We start from the raw sequence: 20,409 nt of genomic DNA, 5'->3' as shown, positions 1-20,409 counted from the left end.
GTCTGATGTATGTAGTTTACAGGATTCCGTGTAATGGTGACGGGTCCCACTTATGCAAAAAGGTATATGTGGGGACAACAAAAATGAAACTCAAGACAAGGATTTCCGCTCACAGGTCAAATGTGAAATTAAGAAGCAGTTTTTCGGACAATAAGACGGCATTGTCATCACATTGCAAAGATACCGGACATTATCCCGATTTCGATAATGTATCCATTTTACACGAGGAGAAAAATTACGGCAAAAGATATACTTTAGAAATGCTGCACATAACGAACACCCCTAATGACACGAAAATGAATTATAAAATAGACACTGATCAGCTGGCGCGCGTTTACCGCGACTTAGTTTTAAGACAACAACACTGTTCTAGTTAGAATTGCAGCTCAACACAACAAATGCAGTGGGATGACAAATATATATGTACATATGTACATTTGTGTGTTAATGCAAATGATTATGTCTTTTTGTTCGTCATCCTATGTATTGTTGTTTTTGTAGATTTTTGTTTATACTTACGGTGTTTTAAATTGTTTATATTTTCATATTTATTTGACTTCTACGCTTTCTTTTTTCGTACATCTTGTTAGTCGGTAAAAAATATTCAATTGTGTAAGTGGTATTATGTTTAGGGTTTGAAAATTGTTTACATGTTAACTAATTGTTGTTTTTGTCCACAGTTCCTGAGGATGATCTCAGAATGAGATCGAAATATCGACCAAATAAAATTGAAATATAAAAATTTAAACTGTGTTTCAATTTTTTAAACTGCCTCGAGCTCATTAAAATTTAATAAATTATAATATTTGAAGGCAAATAAAAATATATTTTTAAAATGTTTATAATGTTATTGAAAAAGTTATACATTTGTTGAATTGTTTCAAAAAAAAGTTGCATATCAATAACTTGCCACCCCATAGTTACGCCAGTGGTTCGGGCCTGCCGTCTGGATTTATCAACTCAGGAATGCATTACATATTGTCGGTTGAAGCGCTCCCGCATTTTTTCGCATCTAATAGCACTTTATTGCTGAATGCATTGGATATTTTGTAATTGTGCTTAGTTGGGTTTGAAACCACTTTACGGTTGACCACAACTTACCAACATCAGCAAAGCTGTTACAGTTCTTTATATATGGCTCCCGTTTCGCCCGCTTGTGTTTATCCACAAGCGTCTGATGTGCAGGTTTATGTACCTGATTTGTGGATCACTAGGGTCTTGCTGTCTCACAAGGTCACGCGTTTTTGCTAAAGTTATGGCCTTCGTTGGAAAATTTGGCCGGACTCCCGGAATTATTCTAGCAAAAATAAAGCGAGCCGACGCGTATTCAATGAGCTTACGAGAGGCACGTTCCCCTTGAGTGGGGATTCGGAGGGCAGCAAAGAGATTGTCTGTATATATTTTTAGTCGACCCACTTTTCTTTTCTTGAAGTTGATTGTTGAAGGCGATTTCTAAATTCGCATTGACTGAGCGAACAGAGATTTCTTGACCCTACAAGACACTGTCTCTGCGACCGATGTCTCTGCTAGTCCGTCAACATTTCCTCTCACGAGACGTATGGAAGTTGTATCAGCAAAGCAGTAAGCAGTAAGTAAGCTTGCTTGCGTATGTTGTGCATATTGACTATCTCCGTAATGTTCCCAGTTACAGTTTAACTGCAGTATTCTGAAGGGCACCCCGAAACCCCTGTTCTAAGTTGACAAACCGTTCAATGGTTCTGTGAATCTTAACAATAAACACTAAACTAGAAGCAGGGAAGGTAGAAAGGGATATCGGGAACATAGAAGTAGCGTCAAATGACGAGGGTATACATATATCCGTATAGGCGAAGGTCTTGGTAGTGGACAAATGATGCTGCGAGTTTTGCAAATAACAATAAGACGCTACAAGCAGAGGAGGTAGAAACGGACTTCCAGAACCTGAAATCAGCGACCAAAATGTATTGCATGAGTACAGTGGCGGAGAATTTGGAGAGAGACAAACAGCTCAATGGCGCTGCGAACCCTGCATATAAACCTCCAACACATTATAGTGTCGTCGAGCGAGCTCCCCCTGACTCTTGAAGAGGGTTCGTTTGATGTGGCGCTTATATAGGAACAATGGTGGAAAGGTTTCTGGACTCATCGAGCGCGCATTCAGTGTTTATTGAGCAAAGACGGAAAGCAGGGTTGGAGTTGTAGCCATGGTAAGGAAAAACCTCTACACGTGTATGCAATCTAACTTCAACACTGAAGACCCGGTGGGCACAATATAATGGAAAAGCGAACCGTCCCTTATTCTAGTAGACTGCTGCATGGGAGATAACGTTGAAACCCCACCAGAAGAGTTCAAAAGTCTGATGGATCAAGAAGGGTGCACACGTCAGTTTGGTATAGGCACAGATTAAAATGCGCATAATAGCTTATGGGAAGGGTACGATATTAACGATAAAGATGAGTATCTTTTTTTTTATATACTACAGAGCAGTCTACAGGGAAAGCGTTTCCACATACATATGTTGGGTAACCGTCAAGTAATGTGCTTGATATCACATTGAACTCTGATATATCAGGGTATGAAAGGAGAGTACTTGACAAGCCATCCCTTTTAAGCAATAAATCTATAAGCTTCAGCAGCTAGGACAGCGGACTGGTTCAAATTACAGAAACATGTAGCAGGAAGACTGGGACAACCTAAAGAGGTTATCACCGTAAAGGAGTGCAACAACTACTTATCAAAGGCGCTGACAATAGCGTATAGCAGACAACCTAAAGAGGTTATCACCGTAAAGGAGTGCAACAACTACTTATCAATGGCGCTGACAATAGCGTTAGCGGAGCTTGTTTTTTGAGAAGATTCAAAGGAAAATCAAAGCTACCATGAATGAGCAAGAAGTTGAGTCTACTTAGAGGGCAAGTAAGGGAGTTTTTCAAGCTGGCATAAGTTTACGGGAAGCGAGGACATAGAATCATCCAGCGAAACAGCCAGATTGCGGGAAGTATTAGGGAGATACAGTCCGGGAACTGATAAAAAAGGACGATGGAGATTGACTACATAGTAGCGAAGAGTTCCTTGAAGCGCTACTTAACACACGCTTTTTACCGGAAGAGTTGTGTAACAACGTCTACACTCGAAATACGGAGCGAGGAGTATCAGGATTGGTGACAAATGCAAAAATTGAATGGGCAATAAAAACTGTTGTCAAGTTCCAATCGCCAGGTCCATATGGGATATTCCCTGATATGCTGCAGATGGCACGTGGAACGATTTTAGAATCGTTTAGGATAATCTTTTAGGGGTGCATACAACTGAATTACGTCCCGCGATTTTGGAGAATGGCTCGACTGCACCAGAAAAACTACAGGCCTGTTATCATCAATTCTGCTCAAAACCATAGAAATAATAAAATATGATTGTGTGTATATAAAATCAAATATGAATGAGGAATTATTATCTTCAGCACACTATGCTTACGCCAAAGGTAACTCAGTCGATACTGCATTGCATAGGGTGGTCATAAATATAGAGAAAGCCCTGGAACACCAGGAATATGTCCTAAGTGTTTTTGTGGACATTGCCGGAACTTTCTACAATGTCTCAAAAGGAGAAAAATGGACAGTATCAACTCGATTGAAGCTGATCCGGTCTTAACAAATTGGATTGGCTTCATGTTAAGTTGCAGAATGATTGCGTCCCAAAGGGGTCTATGCCACAAAATCTGTAAACAGAGGCACCCTGCCGGGTGGGGTATCATCGCCAATGTTGCTGACCAATTGCTAAGGCGGTTTTGCAGAGAACCAGTCAAACTCATCGCCAACGCGCAAAAACGTCTAGTATTATTTACTTGGAAATATAAGGTCGCTAATTGGACTAAGCGGCCACCGTGGTGTGATGGTAGCGTGCTCCGCCTATCACACCGTATGCCCTGGGTTCAACTCCCGGGCAAAGCAACATCAAAATTTTAGAAATAAGCTTTTTCAATTAGAAGAAAATTTTTCTAAGCGGGGTCGCCCCTCGGCAGTGTCTGGCAAGCGCTCCGATTGTATTTCTGCCATGAAAAGCTCTCAGTGAAAACTCATCTGCCTTGCAGATGCCGTTCGGAGTCGGCATAAAACATGTAGGTCCCGTCCGGCCAATTTGTAGGGAAGAATCAAGAGGAGCACGACGCAAATTGGAAGAGAAGCTCGGCCTTAGATCTCTTCGGAGGTTATCGCGCCTTACATTTATTTATTTTTTTAATTGGACTAAGCTTTTAAGAAAAATACAGCACAAAATATCTAGGAATTAAAGTAGATGGTAAGGTGTCGTAGAATATCCATGTGGAAGAGAGCGGAAAACCTCCGTGGCACTGTATACATGCAAGAGGTTGCTAGGATACACGTGGGACCTATCGTCCAAACTCGCTCACTGGTATTTACAGCAGTTACCAAGCCACAAAAAAAGTACGTATACCGAAGAACTTGACGGGGTATGCAGATTATCAATGATAAGCATAACGGGAATCTTGAAAACTACGTGACAACTGCATTGCATGCGGTCATAAAGAGACAGAAGGTAACGGCAAGGCATATAAATTGGTAAAAGACGGTGCAGAACTCGATGAATCGACGCTAGACGTCCCAATCCGTTGTTGGGAGATCAAAGGAGACAGGAGTTACATATTACATCAAGAAGAAAATGCGTGGACAGAAGCGCACAGCGGCCAAATTTCTAAGACCATGTGCAAATCCTATGGCGTTAGGCTCACAAAGTTGCTCATATCTCAAAAGAGAGAATATGTACGTTTCACCACGGGCGTACCTACTGGAAACTGCCTTCCGGCGCTACATGGTTAAAAGTTAGGCCACGTCAGTAAAAGCACGTGTAGGAAGTGCAAGCTGCAGGAAGAAACGGTTGAGCAGGTTCTGTGTTTGTGCTCTGCGCTCGCGGTCAAGGGTCTAGCTACTGGGATAGGCAGAGTTGCCAGATCTCGAAGCAGCAATTATGTTAGGTCCTATAAAACTTCTACATAGTACTTGCCAAGAAGGCAGTTTTTTATAACGTAAATACTGATACCTAATTAGGGATTTTACGTTTGGTCGTCAAACCTGGTAACACTATGGACATATTCAGTCAACCTAACCGAACCAAAAATACTACTCTAAGCCGGGTCATCAGTTTAACTCCTTTGTACCATCCATCTGTTTCACAGGCTGGCAGCACTTTATTCGGTTCATTACGCATCATTTTGATCATGATACTAATCAGCTCCCCTTCTACGGATCTCCACCTTTCGGTAGATGTCTGCCTATTGGTGTTGCTGCAATCTACTAGTGCCAGTCAGAAACTGCTTGCAACCTCGTCTATCCTCTGATCGTTATCTCCCTTTAGCTTATTAACCTTTTCGTCTCTACTTTGTATGCCATTATTGTCCCCCTTTTTTCCTCATAGCAGCTTTTCAGTACTTAGACTTCCCTCTTCACTCTGCTTTGCAGATTTGGAGATGTGGTTCTTGTCATTGCGGTTAGCTCGCCCCCTGTTTCTGGGACTATGGATTTTGCCCTCCCTCTTCTGCCTCTTAAATATAGGCTTGTCGCGTCAGCCGGTCGCTGTATCTTGCCTCTGGGGAATTCTTTCTCCTCGGTGCGGTTGCAATATTAAGGATTGATCATAGCAAAGTATTTGTCAGTGCACTGTCGACGACATTCTTTCACAAACGCTCGATTTCGCGGTTGGTTGGGTTGACCACTGCATCCAGCCGCTGCATAATTATTAATGCTGCCCTGTATTGTGAGAGGGTTCTCCTAATCGTTTGTAGCGATTTCCTCCGGCTTGCGACGCCATCGTCTTTTTTTTCTCATCCTTCTTCAGTGTTGAAGTGTTTGAGTTCACCTTGGTCGTACGACCACTTGTCCGAAAAAGCGGGCTCAGCGGTCTAATGTTAAATGCCATGGAGTTCGGCTAAGCCCTCACACCAACGACAAAGTGCCTGTAGTGAGGGATCAAATATACTAAGCGACTACAATTTTTTCCATAGTAAAATAACGGAATTATCAATGGGAGTTTCCAACAAATCAGACCTCTCTGAGCCAATAAATAAATAGCATATTGCATGGTCCAAACACGTTTATATACGTTCACGTTAAGCTACTAAATTATAATAATTAAAATTTTTTTGCATTTCGATATCGTGACGAAGTTGTAACCTCAGTTCAAAGTTGATAGCAATATATGTATTGTGGCGAATACTAGCAGCACTATGCTGTTAGTAAATAATCACAACAACAAAAACAAGAAGCAGCCATTCTTATGTACATTTACACATTAAAGCTAGCAACACTTATGTACAAGGCAACGAAGAGATATCTTAGACACACAGATGTAGTCATCAGCCGAAGTAACTACCACAATCCACACGCATATGGCTATAAGAAAAACATACACTACAAATATACATGTACACATATAGCTGGTTACCAAGCATTAGATACAACTGTTCTCGAACAGATTTTTGCGAAATGACTAGACCTTGGGTGAACGAGAAAACCGAGAGTATAAAAGCAGCGCAAGCTGAGGAATCAGTAGTCAGTTTGATTTAAACACGCTATTAGTGGTGAAGAATAAATGTGAAGTACTCCCAAAGTAACCTAAATAAAGACCAGTTTGCAATACTGAATATTGGAGTTATTTATTCGACAGTTCAGCGATACGAACGTTAGAAGAAGGTGTATAAATAATCGGAATCCCACAAAATTCGTTGCAGTATGTAATTTAAAAAATCTTTGAAATCGGAATCGTAGTTGCAAAGGTTTTTAATGAAATTGCCCTTCTTTAACAAACATCAAACTAAGCTGGGATAAATTTAGCATACTTTTTCCATAATTAGAGACAAATTTCAAGATTTTTGGAAGTATGTACGGCTCACAGTAAATATCTAAACTTTAAAAGAAATGGTGTCGCGACCGTTAAAGGAAAAGGGGGAAAGGTTTAATAACATGAGAACTAAAATTTAATTCTTTGCAAAGGTGTTAAACTTAGATAACAATACCAAAATTTCAATTAGAAACGGTATATCGTTGAAATTTTTTCTATTTTATACTTGCCGCGACCATTACATTTTGTACATTTTCCTTGATAATTAGGACGTAATTTGTAAACCAGACTTTTACCACTTTGTTAACCAGACAGATAAAATTATTTGAAGTTCAATGAATCCAGTCTATGTTAGCACTTGCTGTTGACCAAAGTTTGGACCTGGAGGACCTTAAGATATTTTACGCCAACATGGATATCACACGAAAGAAGCTGTTTAGATTATCAAGATATTGTGGCGAATATTAGCAGTTTTATACATCATTAAGCTGCTACTAAATAAATACACAACAACAGCAACAAAGCAAGCAGCCATACTTATGTACATGTACATATTAAAGCTAGCAGTAACACTTATGTGCATGTACGCATTAAAGCAAGCAGTCACACTTATGTACATGTACACATTAAATCAAGCAGTTACACTTGCATATGTACATGTACACAGCAAATCAAGCAGACACACATACACATAACCAGCAGCTTGAAGCAAAGAGATTATTTCACATACACATCACGTCATCATCAGCTAAGAGCAGAAGTTGCTACTCAGACATACACACGCATGTAGCTAAATAACCAAGTATGAGATACAACTGTTCCAGAAGGCATATTCGTGAAAAGTCTAGACCTTAGGAGAAATATGTGAACGAGGCAACAGAGAGTATAAAAGCAGCGCAAGCTGAGGAATAATGAATCAGTTTTGATTTTAACACGCTTTAGCGAAGTACGCGAGTATTGTGAAGTAATACTCCCATAGTAGTCTAAATAAAGACCATTTTGCAATACTGAATATTGGAGTTATTTATTCGACTGTGCAGCGATTCGAACGTTAGCAGAATGTGCATAATTATCAGGAATTTCTCAAGATTCGTTACAATATGATGCATTTTATTTGAATATTTTATTATTAAATGGGCCACATTTTCAAATTTTTCACTAGACACAAAATACGCTGTAACTTTTTTTTTATATTTATATAAAATCGCTTAGTGTAAATTTGGAAGGGTGGCGTTTCGCCTACAAATAGGTGCAGATTATTTTAATAATAAACGATTCATTTGTATATAGTAACCATTTGGGGATATATCGACCAAAATACAATAAAAAAGCTAACCATGTCGCGACCGTGATAACCCAGCAAACGCAGTTTCTAATATTGTAATTTTACATTAGAATTCTAATGTAGTTCTCCAATGCATTTCGAATCGAAAACTAGGTTAGAGAACTAGGTTAGAATTCGACCGTGAAACGATTCGAATAGCACTAGAAATGCGATGTTATGATTATTGTCACAGTTATCGATTATTTGCACGACATGATCACTCATTCTTAGTGTTATACAAACAAAATAAAAATAGTGGAAATATTGCAAGTTGCGAAATAAGTTTTTTTATTTATAATAGTAAATCCTAGTAAGTGAAAAAGAATAAAAAAAGTTAAAAATGGAAAGCGGGCAGATTATTGAAGTGCTATTTGAATGGCATGAAGAAAACGCTTCCTCATCCGTACCTCAAACCAACGCTGAGCTCAATCTTTAAGTACGGTTTTAATTTATTATAATAGAAAAAGCCTTTGAAATATGTTCTTCTTAATACATAAGATTATAACCAAATAAACGTATTTGATATAATGAAACAATGAAAATTTCGCTGATTTTAAATATTTGAACTTAATTGCGCATCACTTGAAAATTCTCATTAGAAACTCATTAGAATTTGACGTTAGAATTCGATTAGAATTCTAACCCTTTTCTCGATATCGAGAACGAAGTCCCCTTTTTGTCGAGAATGCTGTAATTCGCGACAGTTTCGCAAATCGTCCTCTAACCTTCTACCTTAGAGAAATACATTAGAATTCGATTCGTCTTCTAATCGTTTTCTAGCCTAAATGTTTGTTGGGAATGCGTTCTCCACAATATGCAAATTTTATAACGTCGTTACCGTTATGCTCTTCTTTAATGTCTCCTGGGCACTATCAACTAATTTCTTTTTTATCTATAATTTGCCTGACTATATTTCTTATTTCTTGCACAAAAGTGTCGCGGTCAACAACGGAAACTCCCTATATATTTGCTCGAAGCGCACTTTCTTCCGTCAAATATATAATCAAAATGTACGGTGAGATGTTTTCAAAAAATATGGTTTTTTGCAAGCGTTTGGACACATTATCAGACCAATTCTAAATATTCTCGCGGATTTTTTTATTCCCGCGGAAAAATTCCTCCAATTCTGTTCTCCTAGGGAGAACAATAATTGGGGAATAGGAATTTCGAATTTTCGAAGTCAGCTGTTTTGTCAATTGAAATTTCGTTGCACATTTCTTATTTTTTTTAAAAAATTTAAAAGTTTAATTATTGTTGCAAATTTGTTGGAAATTAAGAAATAAAATATAAACAATGCACAGTATTTATTGCATTTCATGTGGTATTCACTGAAATGAGTAATGAATTGGTGCCACAGCAACATCAACAGCGGAACATGAGAAGACGGCCGCATAACACAAATCTGCCGGAGTTGCCTGCCTTCATTCAGCAAAGCAATTTTCTGGCGGCCAAGTTGAGTTGAATTCGTCCTTCGTCATATGCCAAAATCTATTTAAGACTTATTAAAAAATTCTTGCGCAATTTCTGGATGGCTGTATCAAATACGTATACAAGAGCTCTACCGTTGCTTATGATATACTTTTCGACTTAAAATAAAGAATATTGTGGTTGTAGCACAAATTTGTACAAATAAGTGTTCTTTCTTAAAAGAACCAATTTCCTTTGACTATTTTGATGCATTCCCTATAATTTAACAAGAAAAAAACTATGAAATGGCAGAGAAATCTCCCTCTCCCTCACATTCATAATACCTACTTTTCTCCCATAACCGGTTTCCGCTTTTTCGAACATTGTTCAGCATAGGAGGAAAGGGAGAAGTGAAAAAACTCACAAGGAATTTTTATTTAGAATACGAGGAATGAGAGAAGGGAAAAAACTCGCACGGAATTTTGGTTTAGAATTGGGCTGTATATATTTTCATAAAAAAATAAGTCGTAGGGATGGCTTTGGGTTTACGAATTTTAACACTAAACGCCATTTCCAGGTATCTTTATGGTCCCATAATTTCTTTTTCGATTTGAAACCCGAACATCTGAACGCTTATAGAAAATTGCCTCTTATTTCTTTATAAATTTATTTGAAATAAAATCTTATATCTGAATAGTGAAGTTGAAAAAATTAATTTTGCAGGAATTAATGCAACTTTCGACATTGCACATTTAGAATAAAATATGAAAATGCCATTTGTTATTTGCGTTTAAAATTCAGGGTTACGTACAACAAAAAAAGTTGAAGGTCAGAACGGGAAAATCCGAGCAGGCCCTATTAGATTTTTGACCAACAAAAAACATCGCCGCAGAGATAAAAGTGTATTTACCATCCCTGAAACATTTCCATTCAGCATAAACCAATTCGCTTGATTCTAAGAGTATAAAATATGTTTTCGGAACGTCCGAACAACAAGCTTAGGTCGCCTTAAAGTAGCTGTGTAGGTTAGGTTAGAGTGGCCACTGGCGCGAGCACCAGTGCACTTAGGCCCGTAAATGTCCCGCTGTGATACCACGTGGATCTCACCTCTACTCGAACCAACAGGTCGATTCAGCAAATGTCAAGAATTTCTTAGGTTCCACCTCAGCCAGTTCACAAAGATCATAAAAGAAGGGAGATTCCTGTTTCCGCCTCACCTGCAGCTCCTGCAGTAGCCATTATAGGGAGCACCCAGCAGTTGTGCATCACTAACGATTGCTATGTGGCCAGTTATAAGTCCAACCACCAGAGATATGTCCCTTCTTCCACGAAGAAGCAGAAGCGTTTCGCGCCCCATTCAGACCACACGAGCTTAATGTGGTAGCAGGATTCAAGATTACTCCATCTCACACCCGCTTCCCTAAGGAAAATCCCTTTCATAGTCAGCTTATAGGAAGCGAGCGGTATGCTCAATCTCTTCTAGCACGACGGAAGCGGAACGGATTTGCCCTCTCTTGCAAGTTCGTCAGCCATCTCATTGCCCGGTATATCCGAGTGTCCAAGCACCCATATTAGACTAAGGGAAATTTGCTCAGCGATCTCGTAAAGAGATTTGCTGTACTTCTCTACTGTCCTGGACTTACATGTGACCGATCCAAGCACTTTTAATGCAGCATGGCTGTCAGGGTAAATACAAATTGGGTTATAGCCGTGAACAGCCTTTCACAGGTGATCTAAGGCCTCGTTAATAGCAGCCACCTTCGCTTGAAAGACGCTGCAATAATCGGGTAGGATAAAGGATAGTTTCCACCCGGCGGCTCTTTCGACCAATAATCCCTATCCGGGATAACAACCCCGTACTTCGTATCGAAAAAGACAGTCCGCAACAGTCCGACGAAGGCGAATCCAGATTCTTAAACATGAATAGAAAGCGACCTATCATGTCCGATTTTGCTCATATTTGGAACAAATATTACATATAGTCCGGTAGAAGTGACGTCAAAATATTTTGGAGATCGAGGAAGGACAAGCATACGTGGCGCAGAGACCAGTAAAGTCTGTGGAAGGATTATGTATTGAGGCCTTAGATTGTAACAAATTGTCAGGAAAGAGTCCGTGTAATAAGGGGTAACTAAATGAACTAAATAGAATGAGAAATAATAGGCAATTAAATAAAGACTAAAAACTTGAAAATAAAATAATTAAATAAAAATTTTTAAGTTAAACGGTTTTATTGAAAACAATACTTACATGAAGTAGATAACAATAATACTAAAAGCTAGAAAATAATTAGGTAGGTCCTAGGTACTAGTCATCACACTCCTTAGCAATCTAGGGCGTTGATCATACAATTAAATAAAAGCGTTGGGCGCGTGAAATTTCTATTGATAGTCATATATAAGACCAACTGAACCTTAATAAGGTTATGCTACGCCTCACATTTTTGGAAATTTCATTTCATTCAATTTCATTTAGATTGATGAGGAGTGTGATGACTAGTACCTAGGACCTACCTAATTATTTTCTAGCTTTTAGTATTACTATTACTTCATGTAAGTATTGTTTTCAATAAAACCGTTCAACTTAAACTTTTTTTAAATTATTTTATCACCTTTTACGATCCGTATTCGAAACTCATTTTTTAACTCACAAGGGGTCCTAAACTACAACTTCCAAACATCATGTAGGCCAAGTTCGTTCGCGTATCGCGATTACAGAAGTATAGATTATTATTCTCTTGCTGAGTCCGTTGAGTCGGTTGAATGGAACTTGATTCGTACGTTGACATCGGTTGATGACCAGGCAAAGTTTCTGCAGGATAACATAAATAAGTTATTCGGTGATCACGTTCCACTAAAAATAAAAACACCTAAATACAAGAATAGCCCTTGGTTCAATGCTACATTAAAACACCTTATCCACCTTCGTAACTAAGCCTACTCACGGTGGAAAAGGTACAAAACAGTCGAAGCGCATAGCTGCTTTAAAACAGCTCGGCTTACTGCAAACAAAGCCATAAGGCTGGCCAAGGCAAATTATTTTAAGTATAAGCTTAGTTCTGCTTTGAATACAAAAGAAAAGTGGAACAAAATCAAACAAATAGGAATTGCAAAGCCCACAAGTGACCAGTCTCATCCCCCTGATGTCGACATCAACGAAATAAATAATACTTTTGTAAGACTACCAAACTCAGCCGACAATGTGTGTATTGATAACTACTCCGTGCGTGTTAATGTTGACACTAGCCCTTTCGAGTTTGTTTGTGTCGATAATTGTGATGTTGTCCAAGCTATACTTTCTGTGAAGTCTAACGCAATGGGGCTTGATGGTATATGTTCAAAGTTTTTAAAAGTCATTCTTCCCAAAATCCTTCCCCACATTACTTACTTGGTCAACTCAATTTTGACGACCGGTATCTTCCCAATATACTGGAAAGCTGCAAAAGTTATTCCAATCCGTAAACAAAATAATGAGTATCGACCAATAGTCATACTCCCTTTCCTCTCTAAGGTCGTTGAACGTATTCTACACTGGCAAATCGTATCATATGTACATGAATACAAGCTCCTGTCAGACAGTCAGTCCGGTTTCAGGTCAAAGCGGAGCTGTACAACGGCACTATTATCTGTGACAGAAGAAATTTGTGAGCGAGTGGGTGAAAGTTACATTGCCTTCTTAACACTTCTTGACCACTCTAAAGCTTTTGATTCTGTAGACCACACTCTGCTCTGTAGGAAGCTGGAAAACTTATTTAACTTCTCTGGTCATGCAGTTGCCCTTATAAGATCATATATTGGCGATTGGTCTCAAGCAGTATGTATAGATGGTCAAAAGTCTGACTTCCTACATGTCTTAAGAGGCGTCCCTCAAGGCTCTATCCTGGGTCCTCTGTTATTTGTTCTGTATATCAATGACTGTGGTAGTTGTTAATTATACCACTATTTATTGTACACGCACTAGGTAGTCATTAATTATACCACTATTTATTGTACACGCACTATTTTATTTATATAAAATATCTTTATTATAATGACTCCTAAATGTATGCTAACAATTCGTTTTAAAATTTTATATCAGAATGAAAATTTTTGAAACAATCATTTCAAAATTGAAATACATATAAAAAATTAACAAGAACCAAAAATTCAATTTATTTAAAGTAGGTACATTTAAAGTTGAATATAAATATAACCCTACAATACTCCCCCTTCCGGAGATTTAACGTTAAATAAATTAAAAGTAACTTTCTTTTTTGTTTTTGTGTTAAGTATCTGTATTTTATCAACCATTGCTGGTTTTAAACGATCAATAGGAATAGATTTAATTTCATTATTTATCTCAATTTTAAAGTTTTTAATATCTTTTTCAATAACTCTATAAGGACCCTCATACGGATGCTGCAAGGAATGTTTGTTTATTACACGTACAAAAACAAAATGACAATCTTTTAAATCTTTTGGAACAAAAATACCGCTAGAATTTTGATGATGTTCCAAATTTGATTTAAAACTTTTAAAATGTTCACGCAAACTACTTAAAACATCCGCTGAAGTTACATCCTCTGTAGTTGAAAGAAATAATTCACCAGGTAATCTTAAATTTTGGCCATAAACCATTTCAGCTGGTGTTGCCGAAATATCTTTCTTAAAAATCGATCGCAAACCCATAAGCACTATAGGTAACTCTTCATACCAATCCCTGGACCCATTCCTAGCCATTATTGAAGATTTAAGCTGTCTATGGAAACGTTCTATCACTCCATTAGCTTGGGGATGATAGGAAGAAGTCATTATTTGATGACTTCCAAGAAGTTTCGTTAATTCTGAAAACAAGTTTGAAGTAAACTGAGATCCCTGATCCGTTGTTATTTCCAATGGAACCCCAAAACGTTAAATATATTCCTTAATTTATTTACAATCGTAACTGCAGAAATATCTCTTAGCGCGAATGCCTCTGGCCAACGTGTAAATCTATCAATTATAGTTAATATGTAACGATATCCCTTTGAAACAGGCAAGGGTCCGACAATATCTAAGTGAATGTGTTCAAATCTAGTTTTTGGAATTGGAATTTTCACAACTGGAGATTTTGTATGACGATGTACTTTCGATTTTTGACAACTTATACCAATATGGACCAAGTATTGATGTCTTTATTCATTTTTGGCCAAAAATATTTCTTAACTATCAAACGACGTGTAGCTCTACTACCAGGATGTGAAATCAATCAAATATTATTTTTCTTAAATTGTTTGGAATGAATGGTCTAGGATTTTCTCCTGACACTTCGCACCATATATTAAAGTTAAGAACAGGAATTTTTATTAGTTTCAAATTTAAAAATGTTGAGTATCAGCCACATTCCATCAATCAAGAGTCACTTTAGCAATACTGTTATTGTTAAGCGTCTCAAACGCGCCCTTTCATTTGCTGTTGATGATCAATAGGCTTTCAACATTTCATTCAACGAACGCGCAACGTTACAACAGCCGCTTAAATTTCGCGAAGAGAGCAGTAACACCAAAGAGGATAAATATAATAAGAGACGTCGCTCGTTACTTTGTAGCCATTTGCATAATGTTTTCGTTATGGTAGTCGTAGATTGTTTTTTTTGTGGGCAAGTTGTGCATAAATGTCTTCTATACATTTTCGTGGGGTTATTGTGTTTATTTTTCCGACTCTATTTAATTAATTAATTAATTCTCTTTCCAAAAATCACATTTGCATAAGGTGCCTACACGGCATGGATAAATGCGAGACAATTAAAAATGCCCCTCTTAGAAAACATTACGCATCCATTTTTTAATTTCCAGCGAGTTACTCACCACTCGTTGCAGACTGTTGGCTCTTATTATATTGTGACGAATATTATGATCACTAAGCGATACTACCATCACTAAGCCGATACTAAGCAGCCATTTGTATGTACGGAAACAAATCAATCATCATGTACACACATACATACAAGACAGCAGAGAGATACTCACAAACGCATGTCATCATCAGTCGAATTAGTACTCACATATACACACGCATATGGATACAAACTACAAAATTACATGTATATAGCTGGTAAACAAGCATGAAGTTCACGAAATTACTAGACCTTAGGAGAAATGGGTGAACGAGGAAACCGAGAGTACAAAAGCAGCACAAGCTGAGGCATGACTAAGCAGTTTGATTTAAACAAGCAATTAGTTGTGAAGTAAGAGTTATTGTGAAGTACTCTCAAAGTAGTCTAATAAAGACCATTTTTCATTATAGAATATTGGAGTTATTTATTCAACAGTATAGCGATTCGAACGTTAGCAGAAGGTTTGGTATAAGCGGAATTTCACTAAATTCGTTACAAATATTTACCCTCTTTGGTAACACTGTGACAACAGCGGCAGCGCAAACAGATCCGTCCCCGGTAATAAAGTATCACAATTTGTTAATTAAAATTGTCCAAGACATATGGATTTTAAAGAAAGATGTAATTAAGTGTTCGTTGGAAAGTAAATAAGGATATTTCTTTGTAATTTACAACAAAAATTTTACGCAGTTTTCGTTAGCAGCTACTACACTTTTTTTGGACCTAAGAAGTACAACAGTAGCATCCACAGAAAAAAACGAACAAGAACAAGCATTTTATCAGGTGAGCGTGGCTGTGTATGTGCGTGCTGCTACATATCCTACTTGTAGACCTTTACAATGGCTACTCTGCTTGTTCAGCGACAACTAAAGACGAATAATGCGGCAGTTATGCGGCAGTTACTCACGAACGTACGTACCAAAAACGTGTCAGCTGACACGACCTATCTTATGAGTATGCAATGTAAACGAAAACTCACCGACGTGCAACGCCCGTACGTACGTAGCCCGGAACGTAGAAATCAAAACAATTTTGATTTTTTCCGTAAGAAGGTGTCAGCTGATCGCTCTCGCACTAGACAGAGTTGCCTAGTAAACTTTTGTGCGCTAATTTTTGACCGTTTGCACTTTTATGCAAAAACACCTAATTAAAGTTTGAAAAATTGTGAAATTAATTCGAAATAATTATGTAAAAGTGCAGATTATAAATATTTTATCTATTTATACTTATTTAATACGTATTCCGGCCTTTTACAATATCAAAAATTAAATTGGAAAAAGTTGATGTTTCCATAAGCATACATGCAAAATGGTCAAAGGCAACAGTGCTTATCTGTAAACAATACACACACAAATATGTTATGTACATGTACACAGACGCACACATTGATTCCTACGGGCTTGAGAGTTCGGTCAAACGTGTTTCGTACGACAAACGTCCGTACGTACAGCACACGTCGGTGGGTAATGCGGCAGTTACAGATAAGCACTGTTGCCATTGACCATTTTGCATGTATGCTTATGGAAACATCAACTTTTTCCAATTTAATTTTTGATATTGTAAAAGGCCGGAATACATATTAAATAAGTATAAATAGATAAAATATTTATAATCAGCACTTTTACATAATTATTTCGAATTATTTTCACAATTTTTCAAACTTTAATTAGGCGTTTTTGCATAAAATTGCAAACGGTCAAAAATTAGCGTACAAAAGTTTACTAGGCAACTCTGTCTAGTGAGACAGCGATCAGCTGACACGTTCTTACGGAAAAAATTAAAATAGTTTTGATTTCTACGTTCCGGGCTACGTACATACGGGCGTTGCACGTCGGTGAGTTTTCGTTTACATTGCACACTCATAAGATAGGTCGTGTCAGCTGACACGTTTTTGGTACGTACGTTCGTGAGTAACTGCCGCATAAATCCGAAAGAGAATAATAATACGTGTGAAATGGAGCCAATAACTATTTCACTAAATGAGGACCGCTGCTAGAAAGTCTCTGGCTGCATAAAGTATAGTAAACAATGGCAAAAATTGTACTGATTCAATAAAACAATAAAAATTGAATGTGTGTTGACTTCGTATTTAAAGTTGTTTCAGGCACACCGTGCAAGAAAACATCTGCCGAGTTTACTAGTGAAGTATAAAAAAATGCAAAATTTACACAAATATATATTAATAAGCTTTTATTTAAAAATCAACACAATTTGTTCTTCGTTTTAGTTAAATTGCATTGATTTGTAAAGTGTTAAATTTTACATAAAAGACAATATTTCTCGATTCAATAACAGTTCACATTTTTTTTTTGTACAAACACCGACATTTAGAAAGATTGTTGTATAAATAAAAGATCACAACGATGTATTATTACCGGAAAGACTGTTAAAAATGAAATTATGAGCCTCCAAAACATGCATTTCACTGATACAAATTACAACTAATAATATGATATAACCGATATATTGTATAGCCTTTAAAAAGTCCCACAATTTATCGCAAAATATGCTTAATAAAACAAGATGTAGTAATGAATGTACATTTACTATACGCCACATCCAAGCAACGCACAAAAACCATGCCGATCTAAATGTACTATTCTGTCGTATGAATTGTTTCGGTGTTACATCATTACGTTCTAACATATCTTGGTATATGGCAATATAACGATTCCAAGCTGTCGAACTAACAAGCAATTGACCCGTAAAGCTTACAACTTTCTTTGCGACTTTTGTTGTCATCGATTTCGTTTTAGGTCTCGTCACTGGTTCAGGTAATATCGATTCATTCAATGGTAATTGAGAGTAACCACGTCGTGGTGGATTATTTTTTAAATAAAAGAACATGCCCAATAATAGTGCAATACAGCCCAGGCCATCGCATAAACCATCTATATAATAACCAGATGTTCCAACTTCCGAACGTTCACCATGAATATTCTTTTTAACGCGCGCTACATGACCATCCAAATCATCAAGGAAAGTGCGAAATTGAAAGAGTACCACACCCAAGCGTCGATAGCCCAAACTGTCGGATGATACCATTTTTCCAGCAATGCAAGCTACACCAACATGAAAGAACGATATCATATTCGCTGTAATAAATGTGCTACGCGAGATTCCAACGACATTATCAAATATAGTAGCAAGCGGTGCAAAAAGATAATGATTGGTATGATCGAGAATTACAGCTTTTACGGTGACATGACAAAGTGGATTTACATCGCACGACAGCCAATGGTGTTGTTCGTGATAGCCAACTGATTTGATCATTGCCAAATCGGTGGTAACAATACCACCGCCACCTGGTCCATTATTCGTAAGCATTATGGTTGAATTTAAATTATAGTCTCGCTCAATTGGATAATTTTGTATACGCAAATATAATTGTACGTCCATAAATATATAAAATACCAATAGCAGGAATAAAAGGCTGAGTAACAATTTGCTGACTTGAGAACTTGGGCCCACCATTTCGTTTCACTTTTTGGTAAGCGTTTGTTTAAACGAGTGGGCACTTTGTTTTATGGTAAAAATTAAGTAAAAAGTTATTTTTTTCTTTATTTATTTTTATTTTTATTGAATTGCTACAATTAGCACTGTAAATAAACAATCATGTCACAAGAGTTCTGTGTACGCGTAAATACGGTTGAAATGCGAATCTGGAAAGAATATATTTTAACTAACAACAAAAATTTCTCATATAATATATACATTATAGAAACAATTCGAATGTGGCAAGCAAATAAACCAAATAACTTTTTTCGATCGGTATTTAAGAATATATTGCACGTTATAAAATCGTGGTAATTGTTATTGCTCTAACAGAATAACGTTTATTATTCAATAAATACTACTTGGAAACTTTGAGAAGACCTACTGGATTTAAAAAATCTGTAAATATTTCCGAAGAAAGCAGCTATGTTTAATTAACCCTTTGGGAGCCAGTGTATTACTAGTGTGGTCAACAGAAGCCATACACTATGTAGGAGTTTTCAAAGAAGCATGAACACCCTTCTGAGAAAATAATTTAAATCTCTAAAGGGATGCACATCACATAGTACCGACAATTTTCCGAAAACCCGACAATTTTCCGAAAACCCGACAATACACAATGCACACATAAAAAAATTCCGACTAGGCAAAATCCTGAAAACATACAGTCTGGGTAAATTTACTAAATTTCGTTATTACACTGAAAGAAATGGTGCTAGTAAAATCAACAAATCTGTTCTGTTGTTCTTAACGGAGATTCGGTGGTTAATTCGACCGAGTTCTTTGTCAAGCGAACAAATTAGTTTAGTCATTTCAACAGAAGAGAAATTGTCGCTCTTATAAGTTACCAAAATTCTGTAAATTGACAGATTCCCAATCAATCTAACTGATTTTTCTGTTAACACAACTGATCTTACAGGTAATTTAAACAGCGAACAATATTCAATGCATGAGCAAATTTCAAAGAGAATTTTACGCTCACTGCGCTCTCTACTTTGTACTTATGACGATGGTGCCACTTGTTTAAAAAAAAAACACCAAAATAAGAAAACCACCAAATCGAAAAAACACACAAATTGGGAAAACAACAAAAACTAGTTTTTCAGTTATCAATACAAATCAAAAAAACCCTTTTTTGAATTTAATGTGCATAACACTGCAAAAAATTATGCGATACAGGGACACCTATTTATCGGGTACAATTTTGCAACTTCTCCTCCAAGCGAAATGCAAAATTGCGCCCTCTTGTTGCAAAAGTTTTGTTTGAACGAACAGGATTTTCCCAAAATTAGTAACATTTTGTTAAAGTTTTTAGGAATTTTCACTCACGCGAACGAATCTAATAAGATAATAAAAACATCCTTTTTTAGTGTTGATGTTTCCGACAGCATAAAAGTTTGAGTTGTTTTGGAATCGTTTCAAAATAAAGTATTGCGAGAATTATACTGTTTTCACCCTGAAATTTAATGATCTCATTTCCCCTTCTAATGCAATCGTA

General features: G+C 37.1%; 2 protein-coding genes across 2 annotated transcripts in view; both read right to left on the bottom strand.

Annotated features, from left to right (window-relative positions):
* LOC137243966 (probable ATP-dependent RNA helicase DHX35) overlaps positions 1–20,409 on the bottom strand; it is a 106,870-nt gene that overhangs the window by 45,445 nt on the left and 41,016 nt on the right. The window lies entirely within an intron of this gene.
* The window catches only part of Cpes (Ceramide phosphoethanolamine synthase), a 43,836-nt gene continuing 41,016 nt past the window's right edge, over positions 17,590–20,409 (bottom strand). The window contains exon 2 of the mRNA XM_067772349.1: positions 17,590–19,078. Within this exon, the coding sequence (XP_067628450.1) occupies positions 17,772–18,890 (1,119 nt within the window). The 5' untranslated portion in view covers positions 18,891–19,078 and the 3' untranslated portion in view covers positions 17,590–17,771. The remainder of the gene's footprint in view (positions 19,079–20,409) is intronic.

This window comes from Eurosta solidaginis, chromosome 3 (assembly GCF_040869045.1).
Source record: "Eurosta solidaginis isolate ZX-2024a chromosome 3, ASM4086904v1, whole genome shotgun sequence".
Taxonomy (NCBI): domain Eukaryota; kingdom Metazoa; phylum Arthropoda; class Insecta; order Diptera; family Tephritidae; genus Eurosta; species Eurosta solidaginis.
This window is presented reverse-complemented; position numbering and strand designations above follow the sequence as displayed.